Raw genomic sequence first — 13,631 nt, 5'->3', positions numbered from 1 at the left:
GACCTCCAAAATACAATCCGCACACGCCCCTAAGCCCGAAATCACCCAATGGAGATAACGGGATCGACGAAATTCTATTCCGGAGCCGTCTTCATATTGTTCCGACTACAGTCCAAATTCTAAGACTTAAACTTTCATTTGTGGACTAAGTGTCCCAAAACACTCCGAAACTCAAGATGAACCATCCCAGCAAATCATATTAGCAGAAAAAGACACGTGGAAAGCAGTTAATAGGGGATCGGGGTGTAAATTCTCAAAATGACCGGCCAGGTCGTTACATCCGTTCAACTAAAGCGAACCAAGGTGTGTATGGGGGTGACACTTAGTGTACAAGGATAATATTTTTGTGTTAAAATTTCTTTCAAGCAGGGGATGTAAGGTTTGGAAGATTTTCAAAACTTCTGTTTTATCTTTGAGCGTGAACAACCACATATATTTTGAAAATTGATCAACAAATAAAATGTAGTATCATTTTTTGTCAATCGATAATACCAGAGACGGTCCCCATAAATTACTATAAATTAAATGTAATTTCTTGTCACTGTACAAAAAGTTTTTGAGAAAGGCATTCTGTGGCTTTTATTGGAATAACATGAATTATAAATAGTACTAGTTTTTAATCAGAAACTGGAACGCAAAACTCAAGTAGAAATTTACTCATGTGCGATGATTAGGGTGGCCTAATCGTCGATTCCACAGGTGGTACGGGACATCAACATTGCATTTGGGAGGACCTTCAACATCGCTGGTGGCGACTCATACATCCTATTTCTAGTCCATCTGCAAACCAAAGGCACCCTTGTAGTCAAATCCTTCACAAAATAAAAACAGAAAAAAGAATTCAATAGAGGTGTTATTGTCTTGACAAAACTTAGAGACGGAGAGTAGATTATTTTAATGGTCGGAGAGCAGAGAAATTTTGGAGATGGAATTTGTGATTTGATGCATTAATATTCACATTACCAGTATGAGAGATTGGAATGACATTACCATTGCCCATGATTCTATCATCCGAACCATGGTAGTCTTGCATAGTGGCTAAACTCTAAGTGTCTGAGAAAACATGATGTGTTACACCACTATCAACGATCCACGAAGGATGGTTGATTTTGGAAGCACGCAGCGTAAATAGCGCGAGCTTGAAAATGATTGTGAGACCGTGTCCGACATACACGAGCAGTATGTCCTCTACCATCTCAAAGTTGGCAGTAAATATTATTGTTGGAAGGCTGTTGTTGCTAATTGTTGCGCTTGGGCTGCGGATTGTTGCTCCATGATCGACTACTACTTTGTTGTTAGAGATTGTTATTGTTGGGCGTATTTGATCGTCGATTACTATTGGATCCCTGATGTGTAAGAGTTGAACTAGTCCCTATAGCAATATTGATAGTTATTGGAGTAGAAGGAGTCTTTTTGGCTTCCTCATGCTAAAGAAAGAATGAGCTTTTCATATAGTTCTTCGTATGAGATTGTTGAATCTCGAGCTCGGATAGCAGCGGAAAGATCTCGAAATTCATGTCCAAGTCTAGTAAGAATCTTGACAACCAATTCTTCATTGGAAACGGGGGATCCAGTAGTGGTAAGTTCACCACTTAGTAAGCGAACTTGATGGAGATAATCTGTAATAGGGCCAGAGTCCTTGGAAAGGGAGGCTAGACGGTTTTGAAGACTAAAGATACGAGTTTGAGATTTGTTTGCATAAGCAGTATGCAAGGCATCCCAAGCCATTTTGGCATCGGCGGCAGAAGCAACTGTACTGGAAATTGTTGAGCCTACAGATGCCGAGACATCATTTTGTATGAGCTGATCTTGTTGAAACCAACCAACAAAATTAGGATTGGGTACTTCTTGGTTATTTGTAGAGATAGTCTGAGAGGGGGTTGGTTTCGATGCATCGAGGTGACCAAAGAGATTGCGCCCACTCATAAGCATGGACACCTGAGCCTTCCATAGCGAGAAGTTATAGCTACAGGTAAGTTTGATGGGAAGTTGAGTAACGGGATTGAAATGGATAACAGTCTTTGAATCCGAGGTGTTATCGGTATTGACAATAGTCGAAGAACTTGGAGCCATTTGTTCGTGCGGTGGGCGAGTTAGAAAAGATTAGGATCAAACTCGTTGAAGCAGTAGAGCTCTTGATACCATAAAGAGTGATAAATGTAGACGAAAAACTTGTGTTGTATTGATTATATGGTTGACTTTATATAGCAAGTACATAAAAGCTGTGAAAAATGTAATAAATTAAAGAGAATCTAAAATACATAGAAACGTGAATAACAATCCTAACAAAATGAATCTGTTAACACCAAAAGAGAGATTAAAAAACAGTATAACAAAGAGTCCTATGCAGAATGAGCTACTTCCCCTTCTCTTTTTTTAAAAATTAAAATTTAAGGTGGAGTTTAAAATTGGATAAGTTAATGCAAAATCCTCAGATACTTAATTCCTTTTAGAAAGTCAGTAGTGATGTATTTTCTCCCAAAAACTTGTTAATACTCGAGGAAACAAATAATATACTCCATAAAAATGACAAAACTGAAGATAAAATAAAAATTAAAAAAGAAAAGAAAAACAAGAGTGAGACGAGTGAGCATAAACCGAACTCTCAGCTCCACAAATTTACTTGCAATGGCAACAACACTCTCTCACTCCTCACTCTATCCCCTCCATTCTCTCTCCTCTTCTTGTTTTTCTTCAACAATTCGTTCATCTCTATGCCCTTTCACTTGCTGTCCTTCTTCATTTTCTTTCCCAATAACTCAGTTCTCAACAAATCTTGAAATCCCAGTATTGTCATCATGTTGTTCCCAAATTCAGCAACTATTCCCATCCACAATAAAGCATCATCACCCCATTTTGCTCTTCGTTGGTGTTGACTCACCCCCTTTGGATACCCAAACATTTCTTGCCACTTTCAGTGTTTTAGCTGCCATTGCTCTCTCCCTCTTTCTTGGCCTCAAGGTATACAATTTTTTCTCTGTTTTCTTTCAGTGGGTTTTATAAAGTTTCCTTTTTATTGCATCTCTTTTCTTTCAGTGTTTTAGCTGAGGGTTTAGTTAAAGTTGGATTTTGTTAATATTTGCAGGGAGATCCAGTTCCTTGTGATAGGTGTGCTGGAAATGGTGAGCCTTTTAAATTATGCTCTTTGCAATTTTACCCCTTTTTTACAATACTTTAGTTGTATTAATTCTGCTAATGACATAGTTACCACTTACCAAAAATTATGATTCCTTTAAATCTGTAACATAGAATTCCCACTTCAGCCCTGACTCTTCAAACACCAACAGTAATGGTAATGGGAATATATTAGGATTTGATGAAGTAATGAAACTCAAAGAAGCTATTATTGTTCCATTTTATTTTAGTAATTCTGCTATTTACTGGAACTATAAACGATGTTAAATATATAATTCCTCGTGTAGAACAATGTAATTGAGCTAAGAGGAAACTGTCTGTACAAGCCAAGCCCAACTGTGTAAGGGATCCAAAGTTGTAAGATACCTCAATTCATAACTATGAGTAGTACTAAATAGAGAAATTTAAGTACTTATATGGTATTGTAAAATCATGTAATAGTTCTGATCACGATCAAAACTAGATAAATGACAACTGATTGTCATGGTAAAGCTTTACAGGATTGTTCCATAAGCTACAGCTTCCTCCAATAGCCATTTAAACACTGCATCAATAACTAGTTATAAGATGTTCTTATATGCTATGTTAGGTCTTGGCAGACAACCATCTTTCCATAATTTTGATAGATAATTGTAAACAGCGATCGGAAACAGCCTCTCTGCCCTTCCAGGATAGGGGTCCCTTATAGGGGTAGCGATAAGGTTGCTTACATCTTACCCTCCCCAGACACCATTCGTGGAAACTCACTGGGTTGTTGTTGTTGTTAATTGTAAACAAGCATATTGGTAATTTCTTTATCTTCATAATCAAGTGGAAGGGTATGCTTCGATTAGCCACGCATGCCCGGCAAAGACAGACCTAGAAGGTGGTATGCACTTAATCTATAATGGATTTGTATATTGCTTTTGTTTTAGGATGTTATTACGTGTGCTTTATCAGGAGAACTGCGATGGCCCTGCACTTAAACAAAAACTAATAGATTAAGACTTGAAAAGAAGGAAACAGAAGGCTAGTTCTTCTTGTACTCTTCATTTCTTCCCTAGTCTTATAGCTTATATTAATGGACAGAAAAGAGGAACATGCCAACAACTCTGTGAGCTAGTAGGAGAGAATACTTTACGTCTCTCTCTCTCTCTCTCTCTCTCTCTCTCTCTCTCTCTCTCTCTCTCTCTCTCTCTCTCTCTCTCTCTCTCTCGTGGAGGAAGAGCGTAGCGAGAGAAAAGTTTGCACATTTTGTTGGTTCAGCCAATTCTGTTTCAGCTTTACCAATCACAGGTGAATGAAGCTATCTGGCTTGACAAAAGGGTCTAACTCAAGCACAAAAGCATAAAGTCGTGCACACATGTTCTTTTTACAAAATGCATTGTGTTGCTGCTGGTATGATTTTGCTTCTAAAGGGAAAGAAGATTCATGTAATTAATTCATTTTGATGCATAGGTGGTACGAAGTGTGTCTTTTGCAATGATGGTAAGATGACAACCGAAAAAGGATTAGTTGACTGCAAAATTTGCAAGGGTGCAGGTACCTCTCAGCTGCAATTTTATTTCCCAACCAACTTCAAGTAATCGGTTAATATGGAATGCTTATAACATGTAACGGATTGGATAACTCTGAATTGCGTCTAGATATATGAATGACATATAATTCAAGTGATCTTTCACTAATATCTGGTCTCGAGTATGATTGCATCCATTGGTTCGTGTAATATACTATGTTACTGCACTCTGAAGCTAAAAGAATCTCTTTTTGTTGGGTGCCTCTTTTTGCAGGATTAGTATTCTGCAAGAAATGTTCTGGTTCTGGATACTCAAAACGGCTATGACCTATACTACTCGCTCTCTTTTCTCCTGTAATTATAGACGTGTATTCTGAGGCTAATCCACCAATACATGAAAATTTGAAGCACTGATATGAGGCTGTTGTATTTGTTCAAATATTTTGTTTACGTATCTTTCCAAAATGTATCGCTCTACCCCTACGTCTGCCTTAGCCGGGGATTGCTTTGTGCACTGGTAAGCCCCAAGTCCTTATCTTTAAAATCTTTAAACCTTCAAGGCTTCAACATCAAGAAAACTTTCTACTGAGAAAATGGGAAGTAAGAAAATGCATATCTTGATGATATTATGCTCCTATTTCAAATGAGTTTTCCATCTTTCATCCTACAGCTTTACAATGGTTTTATTCTGTATAGCTATGGAGCTTAATTGTGAATATAACAATTGAAATGTGTGGACCTAAAATACCAAAGATAGGGGCAACTACACAAATAGCTCTCAAAGTGGAAGATCTTGAATTTAAGAAGTGTTACCCCTCATTTGTTTTATGGGCAACACTTTTAACTTTTGACCTTGAAGTTCTGTCAATAGGACAAGCGGAGGTCAAACGTTAAGATCACCCCCCAAAAGTATCATATTTCTGCAATTTTTTGAAAGATGGGTCATTTTGAAATTTTTTTTACTGGACCTACTGCATTCCAGAAATCCTTTCAGTATGCTGAATGAAACTGGCATCCACGTATTGTGAAATGTAGAATGAGGATGAACTGTGAAATGTGGAAATAATGAGAAGTCAGCAACGAAGAGTACATTTTTAGGCTTAACTGCATTCTGAATGGGCAAGTCTTCTTTCTTTTCTTTCCTTTTTCCTTTTTAATGCTTTAGTGGTATTTATGCTGGAAAAACTGTACATCTGGTTAGCAAAGGGGTCGTTTGGTACTAGGATTAAATTATCTCGGTATTATAATCCTTAGACTAATTTATCCCACCTGGGAGGTGGAATAATATAATAAGGTGTGATATCCTATATTGAGAATGAGATTAAATTTATACCATGTTTAGTTGACTGTATAAATTTATCTCAGGATTAATATATGCCGCCAATCAAACATGGTATAAATCTAATCTCACACCTTATCCCACCTTATCCCGCGTTCCAGGGGTATAAATTTGATCCCACATCAGAACTATGGAAACATCAAATTAAATGTTAGAGCAATAATATAAGAGCTTATTTTAACTGCAACAACAGAAAAGAGGTGGTTGTTTTTTCTTACTATTTATTATGCCATTTCATGTAAGATATTCAGGGGTAATTTCACTTATGATCATTCAAATATCTTTTAATTTCACTAAATACACTTAACTATTTTTTGTCACTTAAAAGTAACTAAACTTTATCATTGTTATTTAAAAGTCATTTTGGCTCAAACCCCATCATAAATATTACATGGCATAAAATTTAATGAGAAAAAATCCAAAAAGAAATACCACATAAGCTTAAATGAGTTATACCCACTAAATTCATTTCTCCATAAATGTTGTTTGACCCATAACCAAAATGGGTTTCGACAGGGGGAAAAAACGCACACCCCTAATAAAATTAGGTTTTGTGATTTTTTGGGGGGTTTTGATCGTACAGATATAATCTTTCTTTCCTCTAAACAATTGCAACAAGTTGTATGTAATTGCATGTTTATTGTGAAAATAGATTCTTATTAACCTATTATTCTTGTATGCTTATGATACGTTCATATGTTATGTAAGATGGATACAATACTATTTTAACTTCACTAGAAAATTATAAATATATTATATAAGTTGGGTACAATAGTATTTTAACTTCAGTAGAGTTATAAAACGACTCGGATGAGCCATACAAACAAGATAAGAGTTTTTTAGTATAGAATAATTATAAACGCGCATTATGTAACAGAAAAGGCAAGAATTTGGTAGTATAGGATAATCATTTTAAACTAATATGGAATTTAATATCTTTTTTTATCGAAACCATTTGGTTATGGGTCAAATTACATTTAAGGGGAAATGGATCTAAAGTGGGTATGGTCCATTTAAGTTTATGTGGCATTTATTTTTGGTTTTTTCTCATTAAATCTTATGTCGTGTCATATTTATGGTAGGGGTTTGAGCCAAAATGACTTTTAAGTGATAACTAGTATTAGTACCCGCGCGATGCGCGGATAAGTAAAAAGAACGATCGACACTGTAAAGTTTAATATGTTAGTGTTAATACCACCTTTACAACCAAACATTAAAATCATTTTAAGACTCGAGTAAAACATTCATTCCATCTCCTAATAAATGTTCCACGAAAAATAATGATGCTATACAATTTGCTTGATATGAAGCATGTGCTTAAGAGAATATTTTTGTAGCAAATGCTCATGACATATTGCAGTGCATTTCCCAAAAGTTGTCCTCTGTATTGTGGCAATGATGAAGGAATATGAATTATGGCAAACATTAGCTCCTCCCTATATCAAAATGTATGGGGCAATGCATATGCAAAAACTAATTTCCTGCTAAGGCTCTCTCTTATTATTGTCTGGCATTTGTGGCAATTGAAACTTTTTACTATTTCTACCATTCCACAGGCTTTGTCTATTAGCCGAACATTGTCCAAAGCCAAATTACGGAGAGCTGATAAATTCAGCTATTCAAACCAGAGATGAAGCAGGTGGAAGAGTTGATTATGCTGAAGTGAGAACTTAAACAATAATAATATATTTCATATGGATATAAACAAAAGAATACCAACTAGGAACTCAATCTGTTCCCAATATCAAAAATAGAATTCCTCTTTGCAGTGATATACCTCTTTGCAGTAATAAACTTCTGGTGAACTGCCACATAACATAGTAATACCAAATTAAAAATATTAACTAAAAAAATGATACATAAGACCAAAGGATCAGAAGACAATAACAATACACAATAATTAAATGATAAATCATTTAATAACGTATTGTTATGAATATTTTTGTCATATAATATTATTCCTTATATGGTAATATTTGAGCTGCAATTATTTAAATTTCTAAGTAATATACAGTTGTATTATGCAGATCTAACATGTTTTGTCCATGTATGGCTTGTACTTTTGGATCCCAATATCAAACCATGATTTCATAACTCCATCATAATGAATCACTGCAGCCTACTCAATTTCAGCTCGGTTGACGCTAGAGTAATACCCCAACCCCGAGGACATGCCATCGCCTATCTAGAGCATGTGTATGTTTGTAAAAAGTCATCCAACCGATTGGCAAACTACCAGCTTTCAATAATTGTCTCTTACTTCCCTGCATCAACACAATGACATAAACTAAATGTTTATAGCAACGATGATAAAAGGAAAAGAGTATATAATAAAACATCAATTTGTAAACAGTAGGATATAGATCTATTACCAGCTCCAAGTAATTGTGATAGAGCACAGTTAGGTTTCGCTTCCTCCACTTTTGTAGATCAAATATATTCATCCCGAATGCCTATGTGCATGTGTTTGCATCCACAATTTTTCTAGACTCATTAAATTAAATTACGGAAAACTTCTTTGTACACTACATTTCTAGCTTCATTTGTTATTTGTCCATCATCGTCATAAACTAAAATCTTTAACCCTTTTCTACTTGTCACCCGTGAAAGAGCAACATACAACTGTCCATGTGTAAATACTGATTTCTTCAAAAATAACCCAACATGAGACAATGACTGGCCTTGACTTTTATTAATTGTCATGGCAAAAGACACCACAATTGGAAATTGTCGTCGCTGGAACTTAAAAGGTATTCTCGCATCAGACAGAGTCAACGTCATTCTTGGAATAAACACTTTTTCTCCAGCCATATTACCTTCAATAACTCGATTTTCAAGTCTTGTGATGATCAACCTTGTACCATTGCATAATCCCGACGACTGGTCTATATTTCTCAGTAACATCACAGAAACACCAACCTTTAGAGTAATTGAATGATTTGGAACTCCAGAACATTTAATACTGTTTAGGAATTCTGGTGTATGTACTTGGTCCAAAGCTGTAAAAGCATGATCAGACATACAAAGTATCAGAACTCAAATATGTCTTCTCAGGATTATGATTGAGTGAAACCATAATATAAATGAAGGTCAGACTAACATTCAAATAAGATAAGATCTATATTAACATGTGCCAAATAAATGTGATGCTAATCTACTGCATCCTGACCAAGTGCTCAAGTTTGGATGGTGAAAATGTAAAGAGATTCAAACTTTACCTTCATTAGGATCGCTATTTTAAATCAGTCATTTTATCTTTACTTCTAATACTTGTGATGGATTTGTGTAATATAAAAGGAGTATTTAATAACTCAAGAGTAGTAGCCATAGTTTATTATTCTTAAAATTCTCAATTTGGTTATAACTCTATATTAAAAAAACAGTTTAGCTATGCAACAAACAACTTGAGCAGACTTGTGGCGTAGCATTATTGAAACTTAAAAATATCCATACTGCATATTTAAACAACTTTAATATGTAATCTCAGTCACAAATATACTCTTACCCTTATTCCGGCAATTTATATAATTTATTTGGCAAGACCATCAGTTGATTTTTATTCACATACTTTCAGAAGCATATTCATATAAAATTCGTATGCTTTGTTGCATATGACATGTTAAGCGTGAGATAAAATATAAAATAAATTTGTGTCTATGTGTAGTGATGTTACCCCAAAATGATTTTTATGTCAAAAGTAACAATTTTACAATGAGCAAGTTACATTGCGAAAATTCAAATGCTAACCTTGCACAATTGGAGTACTTATAGTACAAATGCTAATTCAAATCCGATTTTACAAATGCTAATTGCAAGTTAATTAAGTCTTTCTTAAAAAAGAATTCCTACCATAACTAAATTATACACAAAATTTAATTAAAAATACTTATAGTAATGTATATGATATATGTATTAATGTATATTATTCGCAAATAAGGTCAAATATAAAGCGTGTACTAAATATAGAATTAATATTTCAACTTAAAATTAATGTGTAATATACCAAAAAAAAAATCTTAATGATTCTTTCTAAAAAAAAAAAAAGATACCTACAGATTCTGAGAACATTTTTGTTAGCCGAATTGATGCTCAAGAAAGTTGCATCCCTCTTTCTAGTGTACTTGAATGGCTTGGTTTTATTTATTTATTTGAATGGCTCTTGATCAACTAATAATTTTTCTCAAAATTAGTAGAAATAGAATCCAACAAATAGATTCCCTAATAGTGTCAAGTGGCTTGTTCTCAATATGCCACTTGGCTTAATATTAAGTCAAACTATCCTTCTTTTAATATAATATAGATGATAAAGTTTAGCTACTTTTAAGTGATAAAAAATAGTTGAGTGACTTTAGCGAAATTGAAAGGTAGTTGAATGAACATCGGTGAAATTAACAAAAAGTGACTCTTTCTCAAGATGAGATATATATATACAAGGTATTGATTATTGTGCAAAGGTTCAAAATATGGGCAAATGAGAAGCTCGGATCATTACGAAATTTAGACAAATCTGAAGAGAACTCCATAGGCTTCCAATTACAAAATATGCATTGATTAAGGATAGTTACATCCCAGCAATCTAGTGTTGATTATTGAGCCTTGTCAAATAGCATTTGCCGGCACATAAACTTATTTCTTTTGTCAATTTTTTTTATTTCTTCCATCATCATTTTATTCTGTGCCAAAGCTAATCCGTGTGTGATAACACTATGTGACAAACAAATACAAACTTTGCAAAATAGTACTTGAAAAATACTTTGTCCTTGTTATCATCACCAAATAGAACAAAACAAAACACAAAAAAAAAATCACCCCTTATTAACTCTTCCTTTGTTTTCTCCGATCCCCTCTGGCCTCCTCTATCTTAAAACACACATAAACAAACACAGTACTCCAGAAACTAGCAAGAACACATTTTGAGAGTGATGAAGGACAGTAATAGTGCAGTTCAGCCACATGAGGTGGAAGAATGTAGAGGTGTTCTTAGGGTGTATAGTGATGGAACTATAGTAAGATCAAGTAAGCCAAGTTTTGAAGTAGCAATACAAGATGATGGTTCAGTTCTTTGGAAAGATGTTGTATTTGACGCCATGCATAATCTTCAACTCCGGCTCTACAAGCCGGCTTTGGCCACTTCGGCTACTAAGCTGCCCATCTTCTACTACATTCATGGGGGTGGCTTTTGCATCGGCTCTCGGACGTGGCCAAATTGTCAAAACTATTGTTTCAAGCTTGCTTCTGAGCTCCAAGCCGTGGTTATCTCCCCCGACTATCGGTTGGCTCCTGAGAACCGGCTCCCAGCTGCCATTGAAGATGGTTACATGGCTATGAAATGGCTCCAAGATCAAGCCGTGTCTAATGAGCCGGACACGTGGCTTACAGATGTTGCTGACTTTAGCCGGGTGTTTATTTCAGGTGACTCAGCCGGTGGTAACATCGCACATAATTTGGCAGTTAGGCTTAAAGCTGGATCAGCCGAGCTGGCGCCGGTTCGAGTTAGGGCTTATGTATATTTGCTTCCTTTCTTTGGAGGGACTACAAGGACAAAGTTTGAAGCTGAGGGACCTAAAGAAGCTTTCTTAAACATTGAGCTCATTGACAGGTTCTCAAGAATTCTAACTTCTTTTTAAAAAAAAAAAAATTGTTACATTGAGTTCCGTAATCACATATCTTCTTTTGTTTTTGTTAAAAATCAAAACCGAAATGGTTTAGGCATTAGCTCTAAATTCTCATTGGCAAATTATGTTTCTTAGGAGATTCTAATCAGCATTTTCATATGATTCTTCTTTAAAGTTCACCTTTTTTTCTTGAGATTCGATGAGCACGTATCTTGTTTAAGGAACTTTTTCTTGGACCTCTAGCTTATGTGGGTTTCAAAAGAAAAATGAAGAACTTAGGCTAAATGCATCATCTTTAGATGTAACCAAATGTTTCTACTAGTTGCCACCAAAAGTTTAAATGAATTGGTCGTCTAATTCACCAAAATATGTTACATGCAAACAGTTGGCAAGTTGAATGACACAATTTTCCTATGTGCTAGGGCACCCCCTAATGTCTATAGGAAATAACCTCTCTACCTTCACAAGGTAGGAATATTGTTTGCATACATACTATCTTTTTCAAACTTTACTTGTGAGAATACATTGAGTATGTTGTCCTAAAATGTCAAAAATTCTCAATGTAGATGTTTTGTACTCCTAGTATATTTCAGTGCAGCTTTCCTCATTTACAGATTTTGGAGGCTATCAATACCAATAGGGGAAACAACTGACCATCCACTTGTGAACCCATTTGGGCCCAACAGTCCAGACTTGGAAAAGATTGATCTTGACCCAATTCTTGTGATTGTTGGAGGATGTGATCTTCTTAAAGACAGAGCTGAAGACTATGCAAAGAGATTGAAGGAATGGGGAAAGAAGATTGAATATGTGGAGTTTGAAGGACAACAACATGGTTTTTTCACTATTTATCCCAATTCAGATCCTTCCAACAAGTTGATGCTCACTATCAACAAGTTCATTCAAGACAATTCTTCTTAGGAAGAAACAGGAAATTTGCTAATAAAGTTTGGTTTTTAATTCTTCTTCTTCTTTTTGTGTGTTTTATTCTCTCTGTCTGTCTGTTTTTTTTTTTTTTTTTTTTTTTTTTTTTTGGATTTGTTGCTTGCTATGCATGGTATTTTGTTCTATATGCAATAATTTAAACATTTGTTAAATATTTATTTTGTATACTTTTATGTGTTTATCTTGTTCATGTCTACAAAAGCTAACAGAGTCTACATTAGCAGAGTAATATTTGTGAATTAAAAAAAATACATTTACTCCTTTAGTTACGAGATTACTAGAAGAATAATATGGGAAGAAATCATAAGAATATTGAGAGAGCAGATAAAAAATTTCCTTTTGACTTTCAAGTGTTTCAAACATGACTTCTAATACTTCTATTAATTAATAGGATTATATAGAAGGATGCCAAATAGTGTCATGAATATGGTTATTAACCATTTAGGAGTTATAGAAAAGAAGAGTTATAAAAGTATGAATATGAAGAGATAGGAGTTGTTCTTTAGAATTTAAGGACTTTCACTAATAATATTACTTCTCTTATAAATAGAATTGTATTTAAGAATTGTATTTAAGGTAAATGTCTATATTTTGGAGATATCTTAGGATTTGTTACTTGGTGACGAAGCCATTTTTTCCCTATAAATTGAGGGGTTCTATTCCATTGTAATTCATCCCAAAAGCAATAAGAATTTTCTCTCTCTCTCTCTCTCTCTCTCTCTCTCTCTCTCTCTCTCTCTCTCTCTCTATACTTTTCTCTGCAATACTCTTCTTCCTCTTTTATTGTTTTATAACACGTTATCAGCACGAGGCTCTAACCAATTGAATAGAAGCTTTGAGATTGAGCATAATGATTGTCAATTATTCCATGAACTTCCTTCATGATTAAATTCTGGATTTAAGGTAAGTATTTTACTTTACTTTTCTCTTTTAAATTCTTGACATTCTATATTTGATTTTAAATACAAGCAAAGACGATAAATTTTGATTGTAACTCTAATGGAGTTTGAAAGAAATTATAACCACCCAAAGTGGTAAATTTTTTATGCATTGCCATGATCAAATCATGTATGATTGTGGGCAAAGAATTGAAAACCCGTCC

At 34.7% G+C, this 13,631-nt stretch overlaps 3 protein-coding genes across 3 annotated transcripts; 2 read left to right on the top strand and 1 right to left on the bottom strand.

The window, feature by feature from the left end:
• The first annotated feature begins 2,578 nt into the window (after window positions 1-2,578).
• On the top strand, window positions 2,579-5,151 carry LOC109213148 (protein disulfide-isomerase LQY1, chloroplastic). The gene is made up of 4 exons (XM_019376907.1): window positions 2,579-2,961; window positions 3,086-3,122; window positions 4,573-4,656; window positions 4,905-5,151. Exons 1-4 carry the CDS (start codon window positions 2,629-2,631, stop codon window positions 4,955-4,957), a joined length of 507 nt encoding a protein of 168 aa, XP_019232452.1. The 5' UTR covers window positions 2,579-2,628; the 3' UTR covers window positions 4,958-5,151.
• Window positions 5,152-8,462: 3,311 nt separating this feature from the next.
• Window positions 8,463-8,990, bottom strand: LOC109213143 (ATP-dependent DNA helicase PIF1-like). Its single transcript, XM_019376900.1, has one exon. It carries the CDS (start codon window positions 8,988-8,990, stop codon window positions 8,463-8,465), a length of 528 nt encoding a protein of 175 aa, XP_019232445.1.
• A 1,901-nt stretch (window positions 8,991-10,891) lies between these two features.
• Window positions 10,892-12,543, top strand: LOC109213142 (probable carboxylesterase 15). Its single transcript, XM_019376899.1, has 2 exons — window positions 10,892-11,568; window positions 12,199-12,543. The coding sequence occupies exons 1-2, from the start codon at window positions 10,892-10,894 to the stop codon at window positions 12,503-12,505; spliced, it is 984 nt and encodes a 327-aa protein (XP_019232444.1). The 3' UTR covers window positions 12,506-12,543.
• Window positions 12,544-13,631: the final 1,088 nt, after the last annotated feature.

This window comes from Nicotiana attenuata, unplaced genomic scaffold (genome assembly GCF_001879085.1).
Source record: "Nicotiana attenuata strain UT unplaced genomic scaffold, NIATTr2, whole genome shotgun sequence".
NCBI lineage: Eukaryota > Viridiplantae > Streptophyta > Magnoliopsida > Solanales > Solanaceae > Nicotiana > Nicotiana attenuata.
The sequence above is the reverse complement of the archived record's forward strand: the minus strand, read 5'-3'. Positions and strand labels throughout refer to the sequence as shown.